Below are 14,451 nucleotides of genomic sequence, written 5' to 3'. Positions count from 1 at the left end.
ATGTCGCCAGCTAGCAGCAACACCGACGCGACCGCGACTCCCGCGAACGAGCTTGACAACCTCAGCGGTCAGTCGTCATTATTGATTTTGATAATCTGTGTTCTCACTGATCTGTGACATAGCTATTCTCGAGTTCCGCGTCAAGCACGCTTGGCGAGTCAACAACCAGGGCAAGCACGAGGAGGCGGAGGAAATGGCTGCCAAACTTTTGATGGAGCCCGCTCTGAGCATAGTCCACCAAGGCTGGATGCATCTACTGCTGGCGGGATCACCCCACGACTACGTCCTTCATATCAGTGAGGCTGTCCGTCTGTTTACCCAAGTCCTTGACGAGAACAAGCCCACGGCGACACCTCATGAGCTGGACTGCATGACCAAAACGCGTGAGAAAGCGAAGGATGCCCAGAGACAGGCTCTTAGCGACAAAAGGGCTGCTTACCGAAAGGCTGCTGAGGCACTGTGAGTATCACCTTTTTCTTTGGTTCTTGCAGCACTATTTCCGTTTGTTCTGGCCTTATTGCTGCCAATCGTCTTTCCTTTCCAACCGCGTCCCCATCACCCTTGCCATCCTATTACTCATCGGGGCGCTTTCAACGTCTTCTCCATGGTTTACATTTTCCTCATTTTTTGTCTTTGTTCTTTGCCGGCTTCATTGTCTTTCTAGTTTGTTGTCTTCATTCTTGGCTGATGTCCTCTGTTAGCCACGTCATCTGTCAGCCCAGTCTTCCCTCGGCTCTGTTCTTCATCGTCCCTGATCTTTCATCCCCGTCCCTGTCGTCCCCGGTCTTTGTCACTTATGATCTTTGTCATCTATGATCTCTGTCATCTATGATCTCTGTTATCCATGATTTCTGTCATCCATGATCTCTGTCATCCATGATCTCTGTCATCCATGATCTCTGTCATTCATGATCTCTGTCGTCATTGGTCTCTTTTGTCGTTATTACCCTTAGCCCTCGTCATCTCAATTATCTATGAAGCAAATGCTCAGTCGTGCTAATGATAATCTAGTGCTGCGGGCAAAACGATGACTGATCTCCACGAGGATAAGATGAAGGAGCTCCAGAAGTTCGAGGACGGCCAATCTGCTGAGGCTCAAGCCTTTGCCCAGGGTAGCGACCTCCCCGGTGGCGTTAGCGGCAGTGGTATTGGCGGAGGCGGCGGACACGAGGTCTCCCAGGAAGCCACCTGTCCTGCGTCCAGTCAGAGTGTCCATGAGACTGCCGCTCGCACCTCCCAGGGTTCCACTCGAGGTCGTTCGCACCCCGTGGCTATCGAGGTTGAGGAGTATGATATGGGTGATGGCACGGCCCCACTTCCTCTCATCTACAGCTCCGATGAAGACATGACCTGAGTTAGGTTGGGTGATTTGACGCCAGCGGAGATCGATGGTTTCTGTAACTTGACGACAGCGGAGATCAATGGATTCCAGCCCCCGTAACATTATTTTGCGTCACTTCTCTCATGTGTTCAGCACATGTATCTCATCAGCTTAAAGTGATAGGGATGGACGGCGAGAGAGATGTGCACAAGCCGGAGCGTCCCCAATAGACTTAACCTCAGAGTTCCGCTTAAGATCATTCTCTACCAATTAAAACTATTGATAACCATGCTGTGCCCCATGGCACTCAGTCTTGCTATCCTACTTATGTCTCGAACGAAGAGATAACGTAGATTCTTGCATTAATCTGCGTTATACGCCACTTCACCTTATATATCCGGTTGCATACACGTTTCATGATATCGTTTTGGGTCGTTTTCGAGCAGAAGCTTCTGAGTTTGACAACCATATCATGGAAAGCTTACGGCGCTGAGCCTCTTCCTTCATTTACAGCTCTGACGAAAGATGACCTAGATTATGAAGGGTTCAAGATCCATAGAAGAGACAACATGTAGGTGAGTGCATATGAGGGCTATATGTATGTAGCAGAATGTTTCAGAACAGGCTGCGTTATTATCCTCAGAATCTGAGCTGTCTAAAAGTCTTAGTCGCGTGATGTCCGCGCACGTCTATTCCAAACGCCTATCTCCAGTTGCCTCCGTTCCCTCTTCATCCCTCTCACTCTTCGTCTTCTTTTTCTCCCTCTTGAACAGGTACGCCACGGTGGCCGTGATAGCTGCCTGCGCTCCAAACGCAATGGTGCTGAAAATAAAGCCCTTCCTGAACTTGGGCGCGTCAACCTGAGGGTACGTCAACAACGGCACCCACGCGTTGAAAGCATAGCCCAATGAGTTCATGATGCCGATAACTATGGCTCGTTCTTCCGCATCGGCGCCGCAGATTTCGTTTGCCCAACTCATACTCAGCGGGCCGTATGGCACGGAAGCACGCTGAAGCAAGAAGGCGAACCATTTGAGGCCATCAGGGATGTTCCAGATTGCCAACAGCAGAGCAGCGAAACCTCCGAGGAAGGTAGATATTGACATGATACTGGCGCGGTGACGGATGGCGTCGGAGATAATTGCGAAGGAGACAGTCAGGACGAGCTGAATCGCTGAGGCTGCAGTGGGGATGATGTTCTGAGTTGCGATGTTAGCTTGACGGAAGTCCATGACATGAGTTAAGCTGGACTCACAATCTTCTCGACAGACTCTCCCTTGGACTTGAGCCAAAGTGAGAACGGGTTGACACTGCTGGAAGGTCCAATGTTGATGAATATGATGTACAGAATCGTGAGGTAGTACACGTGCCATCGGCCTGTACAGTCAGCTTTCGGTGTCATTCGCTGGAGCATAATTCTAACTCACCAAAGATGCGCTTGAAAGCCGAAAGGCCAAGCTTAGTACGAGGCGCACGTCCGACGGCATTCATACGGTTCCGTGCCATCTCTCGGTCCTAGGATCGTGTCAGCTACAACTAGTTGTGAGGAATGGGGTTTGATAGGCTTACTTTATCATTCAGATAGAAAGCCCTTGTGTTTTCTGGCAGATCTGGAATGAGGAAGAACCCAGCGATGCAAATTGGCAGGCTGATGATTCCATCCATGATCTAAACTCGTATTGGCGCAATGCAACAGTCATAGTCTCATTCTGAACACTCACAAAAAGCCACTTCCAGCCCGTGAGACCGTGGACACCATTCAGCCCCTTGTACACGCCAGCCTGCAGATAACCCGAGAACATGCTCGCTGCCGCGGAGGAAGCATGAAAAATACATGCCCTCTTGCCCAGCTCAGACGGCTTATACCACGATCCGAGAATAGTATGCGCAGCTGGGTAAAAGATCGACTCCGCCAAACCCACAAAGAATCGAATCACGATAACATGATTCGAAGTCTTGGCCGCCGCCAGACAGAACGTCAAAACAGTCCACAGCAGCTCGCAGGACGGCACCCAGATCGACGGGCGCACCTTCGTCAACACAATCTGCGAAGGGATCTGTCCCACGACGTAACCCACAGTCCACGCCGTGTCGACCAGGTTCAGCTCATTTCCGTTCATGGACAGATCCTCCTTCATGCCGGACACGAAAGCGTTGCTGATGTTGGTCTGATCCAGGTTCTTGATGAAGTATCCGAAGCTGAGCATCGTGATCAGGAAAACATCCAATTTCTGGATGAACACGCGCTCCTCGTGGGAGCGGCCCGGCTCGTAGTCCCAGATGTAGGACCACCATGGCGCCTTCTCCTTGCCGTGCGGTGACGTTGCCGAAGTTCGGTCGGAAAAGGACTCGTCGACCGCCAGCCCCTTGGGGGACTCGCCCTCGTGCTCGGACGGCATCTTGAGCAGAGGCGTCACTTCTGAGGGACCCAGGGCGTTAACTTGAGAGAACCGTGGGGAGAGAGTTGTTGAGAGAACGCAAGAACCACCTCAGAACGACCGAGAGTGATTTCCAAAAGTTTTATTTCACGCTGATCATCCTTTTCAAGGTCCCGTACCGAAATTTAAGTACCCGAACTCGGATTCCGATATCCTAGCCATCGCGCGAGAGCTCAGGAGACCTGGGTACGACCTCAAAGATAGCAGTCTTCGATCGCAGACTGGCTGTCAGACGTCGGGAGTGGGTTTGGGACGGGTCCGAGGATGAATGATGTGCTGCGGCGGGTTGGTGATTCGCCCACCCTTGGCGTGGGGTGTGTCGCCATCGCGGGGTTCGCTGTCGTGATTCGACCAGCGCGACTTGGTGGCCCCTTTAACGCCGTTGTTTGGGACATCTGTCAGCTACAACCCCATGAGATTCAGCTTTTAAGACACCGTTGTGGATCGGTCTTTGGTTTTCTAGGGAGGAGGATTGGTAATACGGTTTATTTTCCGTGTTGGGCTTGTAGCCGGCGAGATCCGGGTCGGGATATATCCGTGTATTTCGGGGACTTGGCTGGGTTGCGCGGCTGCTAATCACGTCATTCGGGGCCGGAAGACGCCATCGCCATCCTCGTCCCCGGTCCGTCTAGGCATACCGAGAAACGGTCTGAGGACCTCCATGGTAATGTGAGAACCGGGGCCCCGCGATTTGAATCGGATCACGGAGTGGAGCCACGGAGCCACCATTGCTCCGCTTTCTCTGACCCAGCGGCAGCGCCGGTACCGGTTGAGCCGCCGTCTTGGCACGGGTGACGACTCTGTGTGTGCGTCAAAGGGGCAGGCAGGACGACGATAGCAACAGTTCCACCGCGTACAAATGCAAGAGCAGATAAGAACCACTCAAAGTATTGTTCTCGTCATATTGTACGACTTTCACTTGAACTATCTGCTATCAATGTGTCGCCCAAGATTCGGCTACTTCAATATCAAGCTTTGCTTATCAGCTTAAAGTTGCGGAAATGGCGTCGCTGACCGTATGATCTCAGAGTTTGCCATGTCATTCCGGATGATGTCATAGAGAAACACGTTGTGGCCCTTCTCCTTCAATGCGCCATTGTGCTTCACCATCTGAATCGCACCCTGCAGATGCTGTTGCACCCACGGAATATTACCGAGAAGGATCTGCCATTTTTCAACACTCCATAAATGAACACAGCCTAATACGCAGTCGAGGTAACTTACCTCATCTTGTGCTAGGAAAACAGCTACCGTAATGATGGAATCACTGATCGGAGATTGCGTCTCTAGGGTGGATATGGCTTGCATGAGTATTTGCGCGCAATCGACTTTGTACTGCAGAGCCAGTTGAGCATAATGCGCCCCCTGTTGTGGCAGACAGTATGACAGGTGCCGACACGTCACAAGAAAGAGGCCATTTAGACCGATGATGCTGGTGGCTGCAAGCTGTACGAACTGCTTGCTTATGTCTCGTGCACTGGCTCCGGGAAGTCTGCTCTGATTGTGTTCAATTGTCGAACAGGGTACAACGTTGTGGGCATCTAAACTGGTTTATCCGGTCAAAATATGCTCTTCTAGTTCGTATCTTATGTACATGTCTGACCTTGGGAAGGGTAATATCTTTACAATTAGGCGAGCCACGAATGTAACTTACAATAATCCAGGAGGAAGTCTTCTGTCGGACTGAGGCGCCTCGCAAAACTGGCGAAGGGGTCTCTCCGGCCACATCCCAGGGGAGCTATGGGGCCGGAGATGACAGGGACTTGACCTTCATCTGCTGCTCTTGCAGAAGGCTGTTTCTCATTACAGTTATTGCGATTTGCTTTGGTGGCCTGGTATTGGATAACCCTCTGTAGCCGCGTCTTGGCGTGCGCCGCTCGAGCCGCATGGGAGTGAACTCGGCGTTGCGCCTCGGCCGATTTGGCTCCAAGGGTGGACTTCTCATGTGAATGGATGAATTGAATATTATGTCTTCTTGTTGCCATGATGGTTATTATTCCGGGGCCGTTCAACAGCTTGGATGGGCCCTCATATCTTGGATTTTAGGCCTTTCACGATGTGTCGAAAACGAGGCCCGGATAGTTTGTCAGCAAAACCAGGTCATCTCTCCCTTCCTTTTCGCATTTGTCATCACAAAACCTGGCCAATAACTCGCCTTCTCATCTCTCTCAATCGTCAGCGACTGCTGATGCCAAGACTTGCGACTTCCAAAAAAGGAAATTGGGACTCGAACCACCGGAGCCGGCCCGAGATACACCTCCGGGTATCGGGGTTCATCACCCGGCATAAGGCAGAGTTTCAGCCCATTTCCAGCCCCTAAACGCCGCGTTCCCATATAATTGGCTGGTTACAGAAGAAAATGCCAAGGCGATCTCCTTCCCGATGTAGAGCAGCCTACGTGACCTCGCTCAAGGGGAGATGCCTCACGAGACTGTTCCCTGACTTGAAATCAATATAAATGCACACGTTAACGAGGGCTTTCAAGTCCAGATCATGCCTTTGTGAGGACCAAACATATATTCCAGGCTCACATTCAAGCTATTCATCTCAATCATCATTCATTGCCATGTCTCTCCCCGAAACCGTAATCACCCAAGGCTCCTGGGTTCTCATCACCGGCGTCACAGGCCATATTGCAGCACACACGGCCAAACAATTTCTCCAACGTGGCTTCAAAGTCCGCGGCTCCGTTAGAGATCTGGAGGCCTCCAAATGGCTCACTCAGGACGTCTTCAAGTCATTCGCAGACCGCGGTGATCTCGAGCTTGTTCACGTCCCAGACCTCGGCGCAAAGAACGCCTTCGACGAAGCGATCAAGGGTGTCTCAGTCATCGTTCACATTGCATCGATCCTCTCATTCTCTAATAATCCCCAAGAAGTCATTCCACCCGTCGTCGAGAGCGTCACCTCGATCCTCGAAGCCGCAGCTCGTGAACCATCAGTCAAGTCATTCGTCTACACCAGCTCGATCGCCGCCGCAGTGGACATCACTCCGGGCGCAAATGCCCAGCACGCGGGACCGTACGCCTGGAACGAGGAGGCGGTCGAGATTGCCTGGGCTCCGTCGCCACACCCCGAGAACCATTGGCACATGGTCTACCAGGCCAGCAAAGTCGAGGCGGAGAAGGCCGTATGGTCTTTCGTGAAGAAGAATAGCCCTCATTTCAAAGTCGGTGTCGTCAGCCCGGCGACAGTATTGGGTGAAGCGCTTCACCAGAAGCATTTGCTGTCTCCGTACCCGTGGCTCAAGAATCTCTATTACGGAAACGCGGAGATTGGAGGCTTGTTTCAGGCCAGTGAGTAATCTCCCAACGCCTAAAGTCCTTTCATACTGCTGATTACGATGTATGCAGTCATCCATGTCGACGTCCAAGATGTTGCGATCCTCCACCTCGCCGCCGCGCTGGATCCTGATTGCAGCGGCGAACGGCTGCAAGCGTGGGGTGAACACTGCAACATGAATGACATACTCGCGATTCTGCGGAGGGTCTATCCGAACAGGAACATCATGGACGACTTCAATAATCAAACAAAGCTGAAGGTCACGGCTGACTCTGAACGGCCTTTGGTGTTGCTCAAGAAATGGGGAGGTCAGTATGGTTGGACATCACTTGAGAAGAGTGCGATCAATGAGATGGAGGGCGTTCTGAAGTGGTTTCCCGAGAATTGAGGATGATGTGATGTACTGTAAATAGAACATAAGTAGCAAGATACAGATCAAATTGGAAAGACATACAGCTGAAGCCAATGCACCGCTCTTGAGATTCTGTTTCTCAATGCCGGGAGCGTCACCTTCGCATGTGACTGTAGATTGCCGCACGCATCCTTCCAGTACAACGTGGGCAGCTGTTGGAAGTTTTCGACACCAATAAGTCGTATATCCTATTCGGTCTCTGTGATCCGTGGTTTATTAGAAGAACTATTCAAGAAACCATGGATGTTGACATGAGAAAACATGCTATTTCGACCGCGTTTCCTCACTCGCCGGCGTCTGGCAATAGGTCACAGGTGAGCTCAAAGTATAGGTACTCGGCTTGCTTCCATTCGTGTATCTTAACGCACTCAACACAAAATATCCGCTTTGTTCTGATCAGAATTCAATTGTTGTTTGTATACTTGTTCAGAATATGGACCTCAGAATATGTTCTTGAAGGCCCATCTCGGCGGTTTCTTCCAAAGGCAACATCCATATCGAGAATATAAAATCGAGGAATTTCGCATCAAAGGCAAATTAACAGACAATGTGATGGATGACAATCTTGAGCAGCTAGGGCCTTTGATAACAGGCTATCAAAACCAAGACAACTTTGTGCGATGTTGAGCACTTCCAGTTGAGAGTGATTCTTGGCTTTCTGCATCGTTTCTGGCGCTTTAATGACATCTCGGAATAAACGCGCGACGCGGTATTAGTTGTGACTGTTGCCTAGAGTTATCGTGCACTCAAAAATTGCCACGTGAATTCCCGATGGTGTCACTCGTACTGACGATGACATAGGGACGCCTGGAATTGCGATTGAAGACATCGTCATTGGCCTTTTGTTGAATTACCAAGGCCCGGAAAGCTTTACTTTATGTACTCAATTACCAGCCCCCGGCTCTTGATAGAAGGATATGTCCTCATTAGTAAAAGAGATAGTGCTCGGACAGACACCGACCCCGTCCAAGCAAGAGTGGATGGAGCTTCACATATAAATAGGAAGCATTTGAGTGGCTTGGGGATACACCGAGAATCACTCGCTTCTCTTGTTCCCTTTCTATGGCCAAAGGGGATCGCGGCCCGATGCTTCAAGAACCCAACGCTAAGTTGGCCTTCAGTAGCTTTGAGACGTGATGTCGCTATCTCTCACTGATCTTGGGATATTCATCGAGGATATACCAAAACCGCGTTGCGGATTGTAAGACACTCTACCTATCATAGCTTACGGCACTCGATCTATTGTGACATGTAAGTATCTTGTGCCAAGACCCAAGAACCAAAGTGACACAAGCTTGAGCCATCCTGTCTGCTGATGAGACTTGATTCCAGCATCCTAGATAATCATTTATAGCAAAGTCGATGATGTGGTAGAGATGATTTCTGCCCAGCAGCACATTCAACGCACAACACCCTAGAAGCTTCGTCTACATTGTATAAAAGGGCAGATTCTTCACGAGGTAAATTTCAACGGCAATTGGAACGGCTCCTCGCCAATAAATTGAATCAAGTCGAAATCTCGAGTACCAAGCCCTTAACGATGCCCCCATAACAAGCGCGAACCCAAGCACCTCCAACCTATGCCGTTACCTCCGCGGCATCCGCCCTCATCCTCCGCTTATTCGTCTACGAATATCAAAGAGAAGTGCGATGATTCATAGTCCATAGCCGAGAAACACAATACTGGGCTCGGGACTTGATGATGACCGCTCCAACCATGGCTCCGAGAAAACAAGGTGAAGTTTCACAGCTCATTGGATTGGGATCTCACAACCCGCAGAATCGTCTATGGAGCCGACTGTAATGCTGGCATATGGTCCGCTTAATATGTTTGTGAGGCAACCTGGTGGTGCTTATTGTCACTGCACGAGGCACGTTGAACGTTGTCAAGCCCGAAGTCGAACGGCCGGCAGTGATGGAGAACATGCAACGCGATGACAGACGCGAGGCACATGTGGCGTCTCAGTTTGATCATTATCAACGACATGTCCTCAGTGACTTCATCATTTGGGCGAGTTTCGCAAGCATGATAAATTCTAAGGGGTCACTTGCCCTGCTTCGACTCACAAATCAAACTGGGAAGTTGTTGATCGCGTTGGCGATCGTGGTTGAGGACTCCGTATTTTCAACATGAGGTTCTGTAATCAACCTTTTCGTCAAGCAATGGTGCGTGGGTGTTACTAACACTTACACCTCCACCTCGTCCGTCTGCATCCCGGGTACTGATCGTTACGCACCATATACGCAGAAAACGTGCTCCCAACACTCCCTGCGGGAATTGACAACTCATAACAGAGAACTCGTCCGAGGTGTAATATGTCGTTTCTGGCGGCGATGGCCCTCTGCCAAGGCCCATGATCGCTGCAAAGATTCAGAGGCATGATCTTCATTCTGGCGGTGGACTTCAACTTTGACTACAAAATGCTTCAAATGAATCCGGGAATTGGCTTTTCTGCCTCTTTGATTTGAGTCTCCCATCCCTCCAAGCCCACCCGGCAGCTTCATAATACTCGCGCCGCGGCTATCCAAAACCCGAGGCAAGATTTCACGACCAAGTTCCCCAAAGCTGAAACCCATGTCCACCTCTCTGCGAGAACGAAGTACTTAAAGTAGCACAACGAACAGCTCTTTCCACCCAGGTAAATTAAGAAAGAAATTTTCTCCTCCAGGCAATGTAGGTAGAGGAGACTTTGACTCCGTCCAGCCAAGCGCCCGTCTCTACATGCAACTCACAAGCCACTCCCCCCCACCCTCCCCTCTCACCGTGCGAAAGCCAAACTTGAGTATGGTTGCCGTCCATCATCACCGTCTCTACCAACCCAGCGTGTATTCCATCCACATTCCCAACTCAACCTGAACCAACTCCACAATACCAATAGAATTCACACATTCCGACTCAACGCCAAACACGCGTTCGTCGCCTGATGCGTGTGGAAAGCGGGATTTTTTGCACTACCCCATTGTCGGGCTTCATTTCCACAATGAGTGAGGAACCGAGGAATTTATAGGCGTCCATCCCGAGGTCTTATTTACTAGCCGGTAGCTCTAGAGGCACGATGTACCTCGCGAGGAAGTAAACTCCGACGTCGACCAAACACATAGCGTCCATCGACCGTCCCCAGCCTGGACCAAACACCAACATCAACATCGTCTCTCAAACCAGTCATATCTCACTTCGGATCACGAAGCACTCTTTTGAAGTATTAAAGGTCCTTATATTCCCGTCCCTCCCACTATGCAAACATTACTCATCATCACGCCTGCACCAAAACCCCACCATATTCTACACCACACCAACAGCCTCAAAGCCGCGATGCTCTTCTTCTATCTTCACCGATTCATCTCATGGAAACAGTGCACCGTATGCCTGATTACCATCTCTGCAGCAAAAAAAAGAGGTAATTTGTTCATCATCGAATTTTAATTCTTTTTTTGCCCAGTAGTCGAGAAAAAAGTGTGTTTGTCGTCATCCCATCATCCCTGATTTGCCCATTCCATTTCCCAAAAAGGGTTGCACAGTTTAAAGAAAACACCTTGCTGCAGCACGCGCGCAAAGGGGACTGAAGAACAAGAAAGGGGCAGAGCATGAAAAAAAAAAAAAAAAACTCCTGTTGCCCGCCCCTCCGTATTTGTGGTTTCCGCCCAGCCTGTCCCTAATTTCCCGTGGTTGAAGAAAAATAGAGACAAAGGAAAGGAAGGAAACCAGTCAGGTTTCGCAATTCATACAAGTAAAAAAAGGTGGTAGTAGATACAAAGGGAATAAAACAACACGAGGGTCGGTTGGAACGAATGACCGCTGTCAATGCAAGAAAACGCCGTAGGTATGTAGAACGCCTGAGCAGAACGACGAATGTGGTCTAGAGAAGCGAAGAGGAAAGGATGCCCAGCAGCCATCGTCAGTGACGGGGTGTCGGCTCGGGTTGCCAGCCGTTGATATACGCCATCAGGCCCATACCTAAGATCACCACGCCTAACATCGAGGCGTAGGGAACCCCGGCCATCAACGCCTGGTCCTTGGCCAGCTTCCCTGGCGGTATTGAGAGCGGCGTGATGGTATTGGCACGCGACAACGTCGGCTTGTCGCTGAGGTCCTCTGTCTGTGTGGCTGAAGGAGTCGACTCCTGGGATCCGTCGGTCTGGACGATCGAGGTGGTTTTGCTGCCGGCTTCCGCGGTGCCGTTGGTTCGTCCGCGGGATCGGGAGCGTGCCTTTTCCTCTGCAGCAGCCTGCCGGGCCTCCTCGTCTCTTCGGATCTGGGCGACCATTTCGGCAAGGGTCTTGCGGTCGGCGTCGCGTTCCGTCTCGGCCTTTTCGCACCGCTGCCTCCAGGCGTCCATCTGCTGCTTCAGGTCGCTCATCTCTGACATCATAGTATCGATCTTGATCTGGAATCGAGCGGCAATGTCCTCCGCGCTTTCGGGCGCCGGCTCCTTGGCGACGGAGTCGACGTCCGTCATTTCAACGTCGGGGGATTCTGAGACTTCACGGGGAGGCTCAAATGCTTCCTGGAGGAGCGTTTCGGTGTCGGACTCCTTGGGCGCACCGTTTGCCTCCTTGGCCAGGGCACTGTCCTCGAGGATCTTAGCCATGTCTTCAGCCAGCTCTCTTGCCTCTCGTTCCTTGCGGAGCATATCCTCCAAGTCGCGGATGCGAGCCGTCTGCGAATCCAAATCCTTCTTCGCATTGTTCAGCGCCTCCGTCAACTGAATGATCTGGTGCAGGTTGTCGCGTCCGACTGGCGAGGTGGTGCTATTCGCGGCCGAATGCGTCTTTGGCCGTTCGGTGGTGCCTCGCTTCAATGAAGGTACGTCAGGCTTCTCGGGAAGAGGCTGTTGAGGGGGAGGCGCGGGAGGGTCGGAAAATCGCGTCTTGCCGTCGGAGCGGAATGGCATGCCATTGCCGTTGGGTAGTTGCTTCGCAGGCTCTGGGACGTCAGGTTTCTCGAGGTCCTTCACATCCTCTTTGCTCAGCAGGGCGCTGATGAACTGGCCGGTTCGGGTGAGGTCTTGGGTTTGTAGTCGTGCGCTGCGCATCTCGTTCTGCTTCTAGTTAGCGTCTTGCGCTAGATTATGTCAGGCAAGTACTCACGTGTAACCGCTTGACGATATGCTCAGTGGTGATGGGGGTCAACAAGAATCCGCGCGCGGCTCCTCCATTCGCAGGCATGCCGTTCATCTGTTGGGCAGGCACCATACGCCCATTGCTAGCCATCGACGCGTTGCTACCTGCTCTGCCGCGATAGGGCATAGGCTGGGGCGCCGGCATCATCATGCCACCGTTAGCAGGGTCTAAATCTCCAAAGCTCATGTCCATAACATTGCTGGAAGGGCTCATGAAGCCCGCATGTTCGACCTTGGCGGCTACTTTGTGGTGGACGACGGTCTTCTGATCCTCGCTGACAATATCAATGCCGAGTTCGAGATGGTCGCCGGTCTGCAGTTCGTGCGGTTCGGATTCACGGTTCTCTTGTGAAAGGCGCGTACCATTGACGAATGTGCCGTTAGAAGACTTGACATCTCGGATGTAGATCTTGCCCATACGATCGGCCCAAATTTCGGCGTGCTGCCTGGATAAGACTTTGCTGTCAAAATACCCATTCGTAGCAGTGGGAATCGTCTTCTGGTTAGTCTGCCGGCCGATGCGAAGACTCTCAGGATAGAATGGGACCGAAATGGTCTTGCGCTCAAACGTGCCATTCAAAGATAGCAAGTAGAGCACGGGCTGGCCGTTTGGCATGGGATCACCCAAGGGCCTCGCGCCGAGACCCTGCTGCGACATCATTTGCGGCTGGCCGGGTGCCGACTGCAACGAGGTGGCTCCGTTGACGCCGTTCATGGGACCTCGCATGACGGGCCTGCCAAAGTCGGCCTGGCCTTCAGGTTTGCCGGCAGGCCACGGGGCCTTGGGCTGGGGCCGCTTCCTGGAGGCAGTGCTCCAGGAGCTCATATCGGAGTTTGTAGACGCGGGAGTGCCATTTGGTTGAGAGTTGTTGGTAGCAACGGTGGTGGTTGAGGAGTTTGAGGAGGTCGAGGAGACGGAGGAGGATGAGTTGCTTCGCTGGAGCGTTTTTCGGGGCATGAACATGCCTCTGACGTCTTCTGGATTCATCGAATTCAGACTTTGCCCGCCATTAACGTTCCATGCCGGCCGATTGAGTTGCTGAAAGCTGGGAGGGCTCGCGACGGCAGTCATGAGGGGTGGGTGTGCGGTCGTGGTGGTTGACGTGGTAGGACAAAGGACGTCGGACTAAGGGGCAGGCGATGGCGATGGAAGGGTATCGATGGCAGTGGTGGCAGTGGCAGTGGTGGGTGGTAGTCTAGGGACGCCGGGGTCGGATTCCGTCACCATTCGCACAGCAGCCCTCTGGGTATCTCAAAAGGTCGGTGGTCGCTTGCAAGAAAATGGGGAGGTATGGGATGTCGTCTCGATGAAGCCACGGTCGGAGGTGGGAAGGGATGAGGCTGCGCTGGCAGGAAAAATAAGTCAGCGATGATGTCGCGGCAAGGATAGGGGTGGACAGCCAATTGGCGCGAGACAGGCGGTAGGGTACGGGGCCTCGGGGGCCTGCGGCCGTTTCCTGTAGGCAAGAAAAGCGCAAGGGGTGCCTGCTCGACGTACCTGCAATTGAAAGGGAGCGGGCTTGAGGGCTGTTTGGGCAGCTCGATCGACGATAAGAAGACGTGCTCGGTAGGGGAGGTGAAGTTGAATCTAGGATTTGGGAAAGAACAGAGTCTCGCCCCCGTCTCGCTAAGCGCTTAGCGGGTGGTGTGCAGTTGCCGTTGCCGTTGCCAGTGCACGCACGCAGACTTTGGTTCGCAGTCGCACCTCACTCAGCAGCGCTGCACCGGGGACTGGGAGTGGGAGGGGACACTGAGGGGACGGGAGGAGGAGGGAGGACCAAACAGCAGTCGGAAACACGCGCCGGAGCCGACCTGGCCCATGAGAGTGAGAGAGGTGGAACGCCGGGCTGGGTGGACTGGGGGGGCTGCGACCGCGAC

General features: G+C 52.3%; 4 protein-coding genes across 4 annotated transcripts; 2 read left to right on the top strand and 2 right to left on the bottom strand.

Moving 5' to 3' along the window:
- Positions 1-1,354, top strand: CGCA056_v011743 (uncharacterized protein; the record flags this gene model as incomplete). Its single annotated transcript, XM_037326989.1, has 3 exons — positions 1-67; positions 123-459; positions 1,012-1,354. The coding sequence occupies 3 exons, from the start codon at positions 1-3 to the stop codon at positions 1,352-1,354; spliced, it is 747 nt and encodes a 248-aa protein (XP_037174439.1).
- Positions 1,355-2,010: 656 nt separating this feature from the next.
- liz1-1 (Pantothenate transporter liz1) lies at positions 2,011-3,720 on the bottom strand (the record flags this gene model as incomplete). Its single annotated transcript, XM_037326988.1, has 5 exons — positions 2,011-2,520; positions 2,577-2,698; positions 2,749-2,836; positions 2,891-2,989; positions 3,043-3,720. The coding sequence occupies 5 exons, from the start codon at positions 3,718-3,720 to the stop codon at positions 2,011-2,013; spliced, it is 1,497 nt and encodes a 498-aa protein (XP_037173919.1).
- A 2,605-nt stretch (positions 3,721-6,325) lies between these two features.
- Positions 6,326-7,429, top strand: terH-0 (NAD-dependent epimerase/dehydratase terH; the record flags this gene model as incomplete). The annotated part of the gene is made up of 2 exons (XM_037326987.1): positions 6,326-7,055; positions 7,113-7,429. The coding sequence occupies 2 exons, from the start codon at positions 6,326-6,328 to the stop codon at positions 7,427-7,429; spliced, it is 1,047 nt and encodes a 348-aa protein (XP_037174449.1).
- A 3,920-nt stretch (positions 7,430-11,349) lies between these two features.
- Positions 11,350-13,645, bottom strand: CGCA056_v011740 (Uncharacterized protein; the record flags this gene model as incomplete). The annotated part of the gene is made up of 2 exons (XM_037326986.1): positions 11,350-12,492; positions 12,542-13,645. 2 exons carry the CDS (start codon positions 13,643-13,645, stop codon positions 11,350-11,352), a joined length of 2,247 nt encoding a protein of 748 aa, XP_037173920.1.
- Positions 13,646-14,451: the final 806 nt, after the last annotated feature.

This window comes from Colletotrichum aenigma (genome assembly GCF_013390185.1).
Source record: "Colletotrichum aenigma strain Cg56 chromosome Unknown KSG_Cg56_contig08, whole genome shotgun sequence".
NCBI lineage: Eukaryota > Fungi > Ascomycota > Sordariomycetes > Glomerellales > Glomerellaceae > Colletotrichum > Colletotrichum aenigma.
Note: the sequence above shows the minus strand (reverse complement) of the source record. Positions and strands in the feature narration are given on the sequence as shown.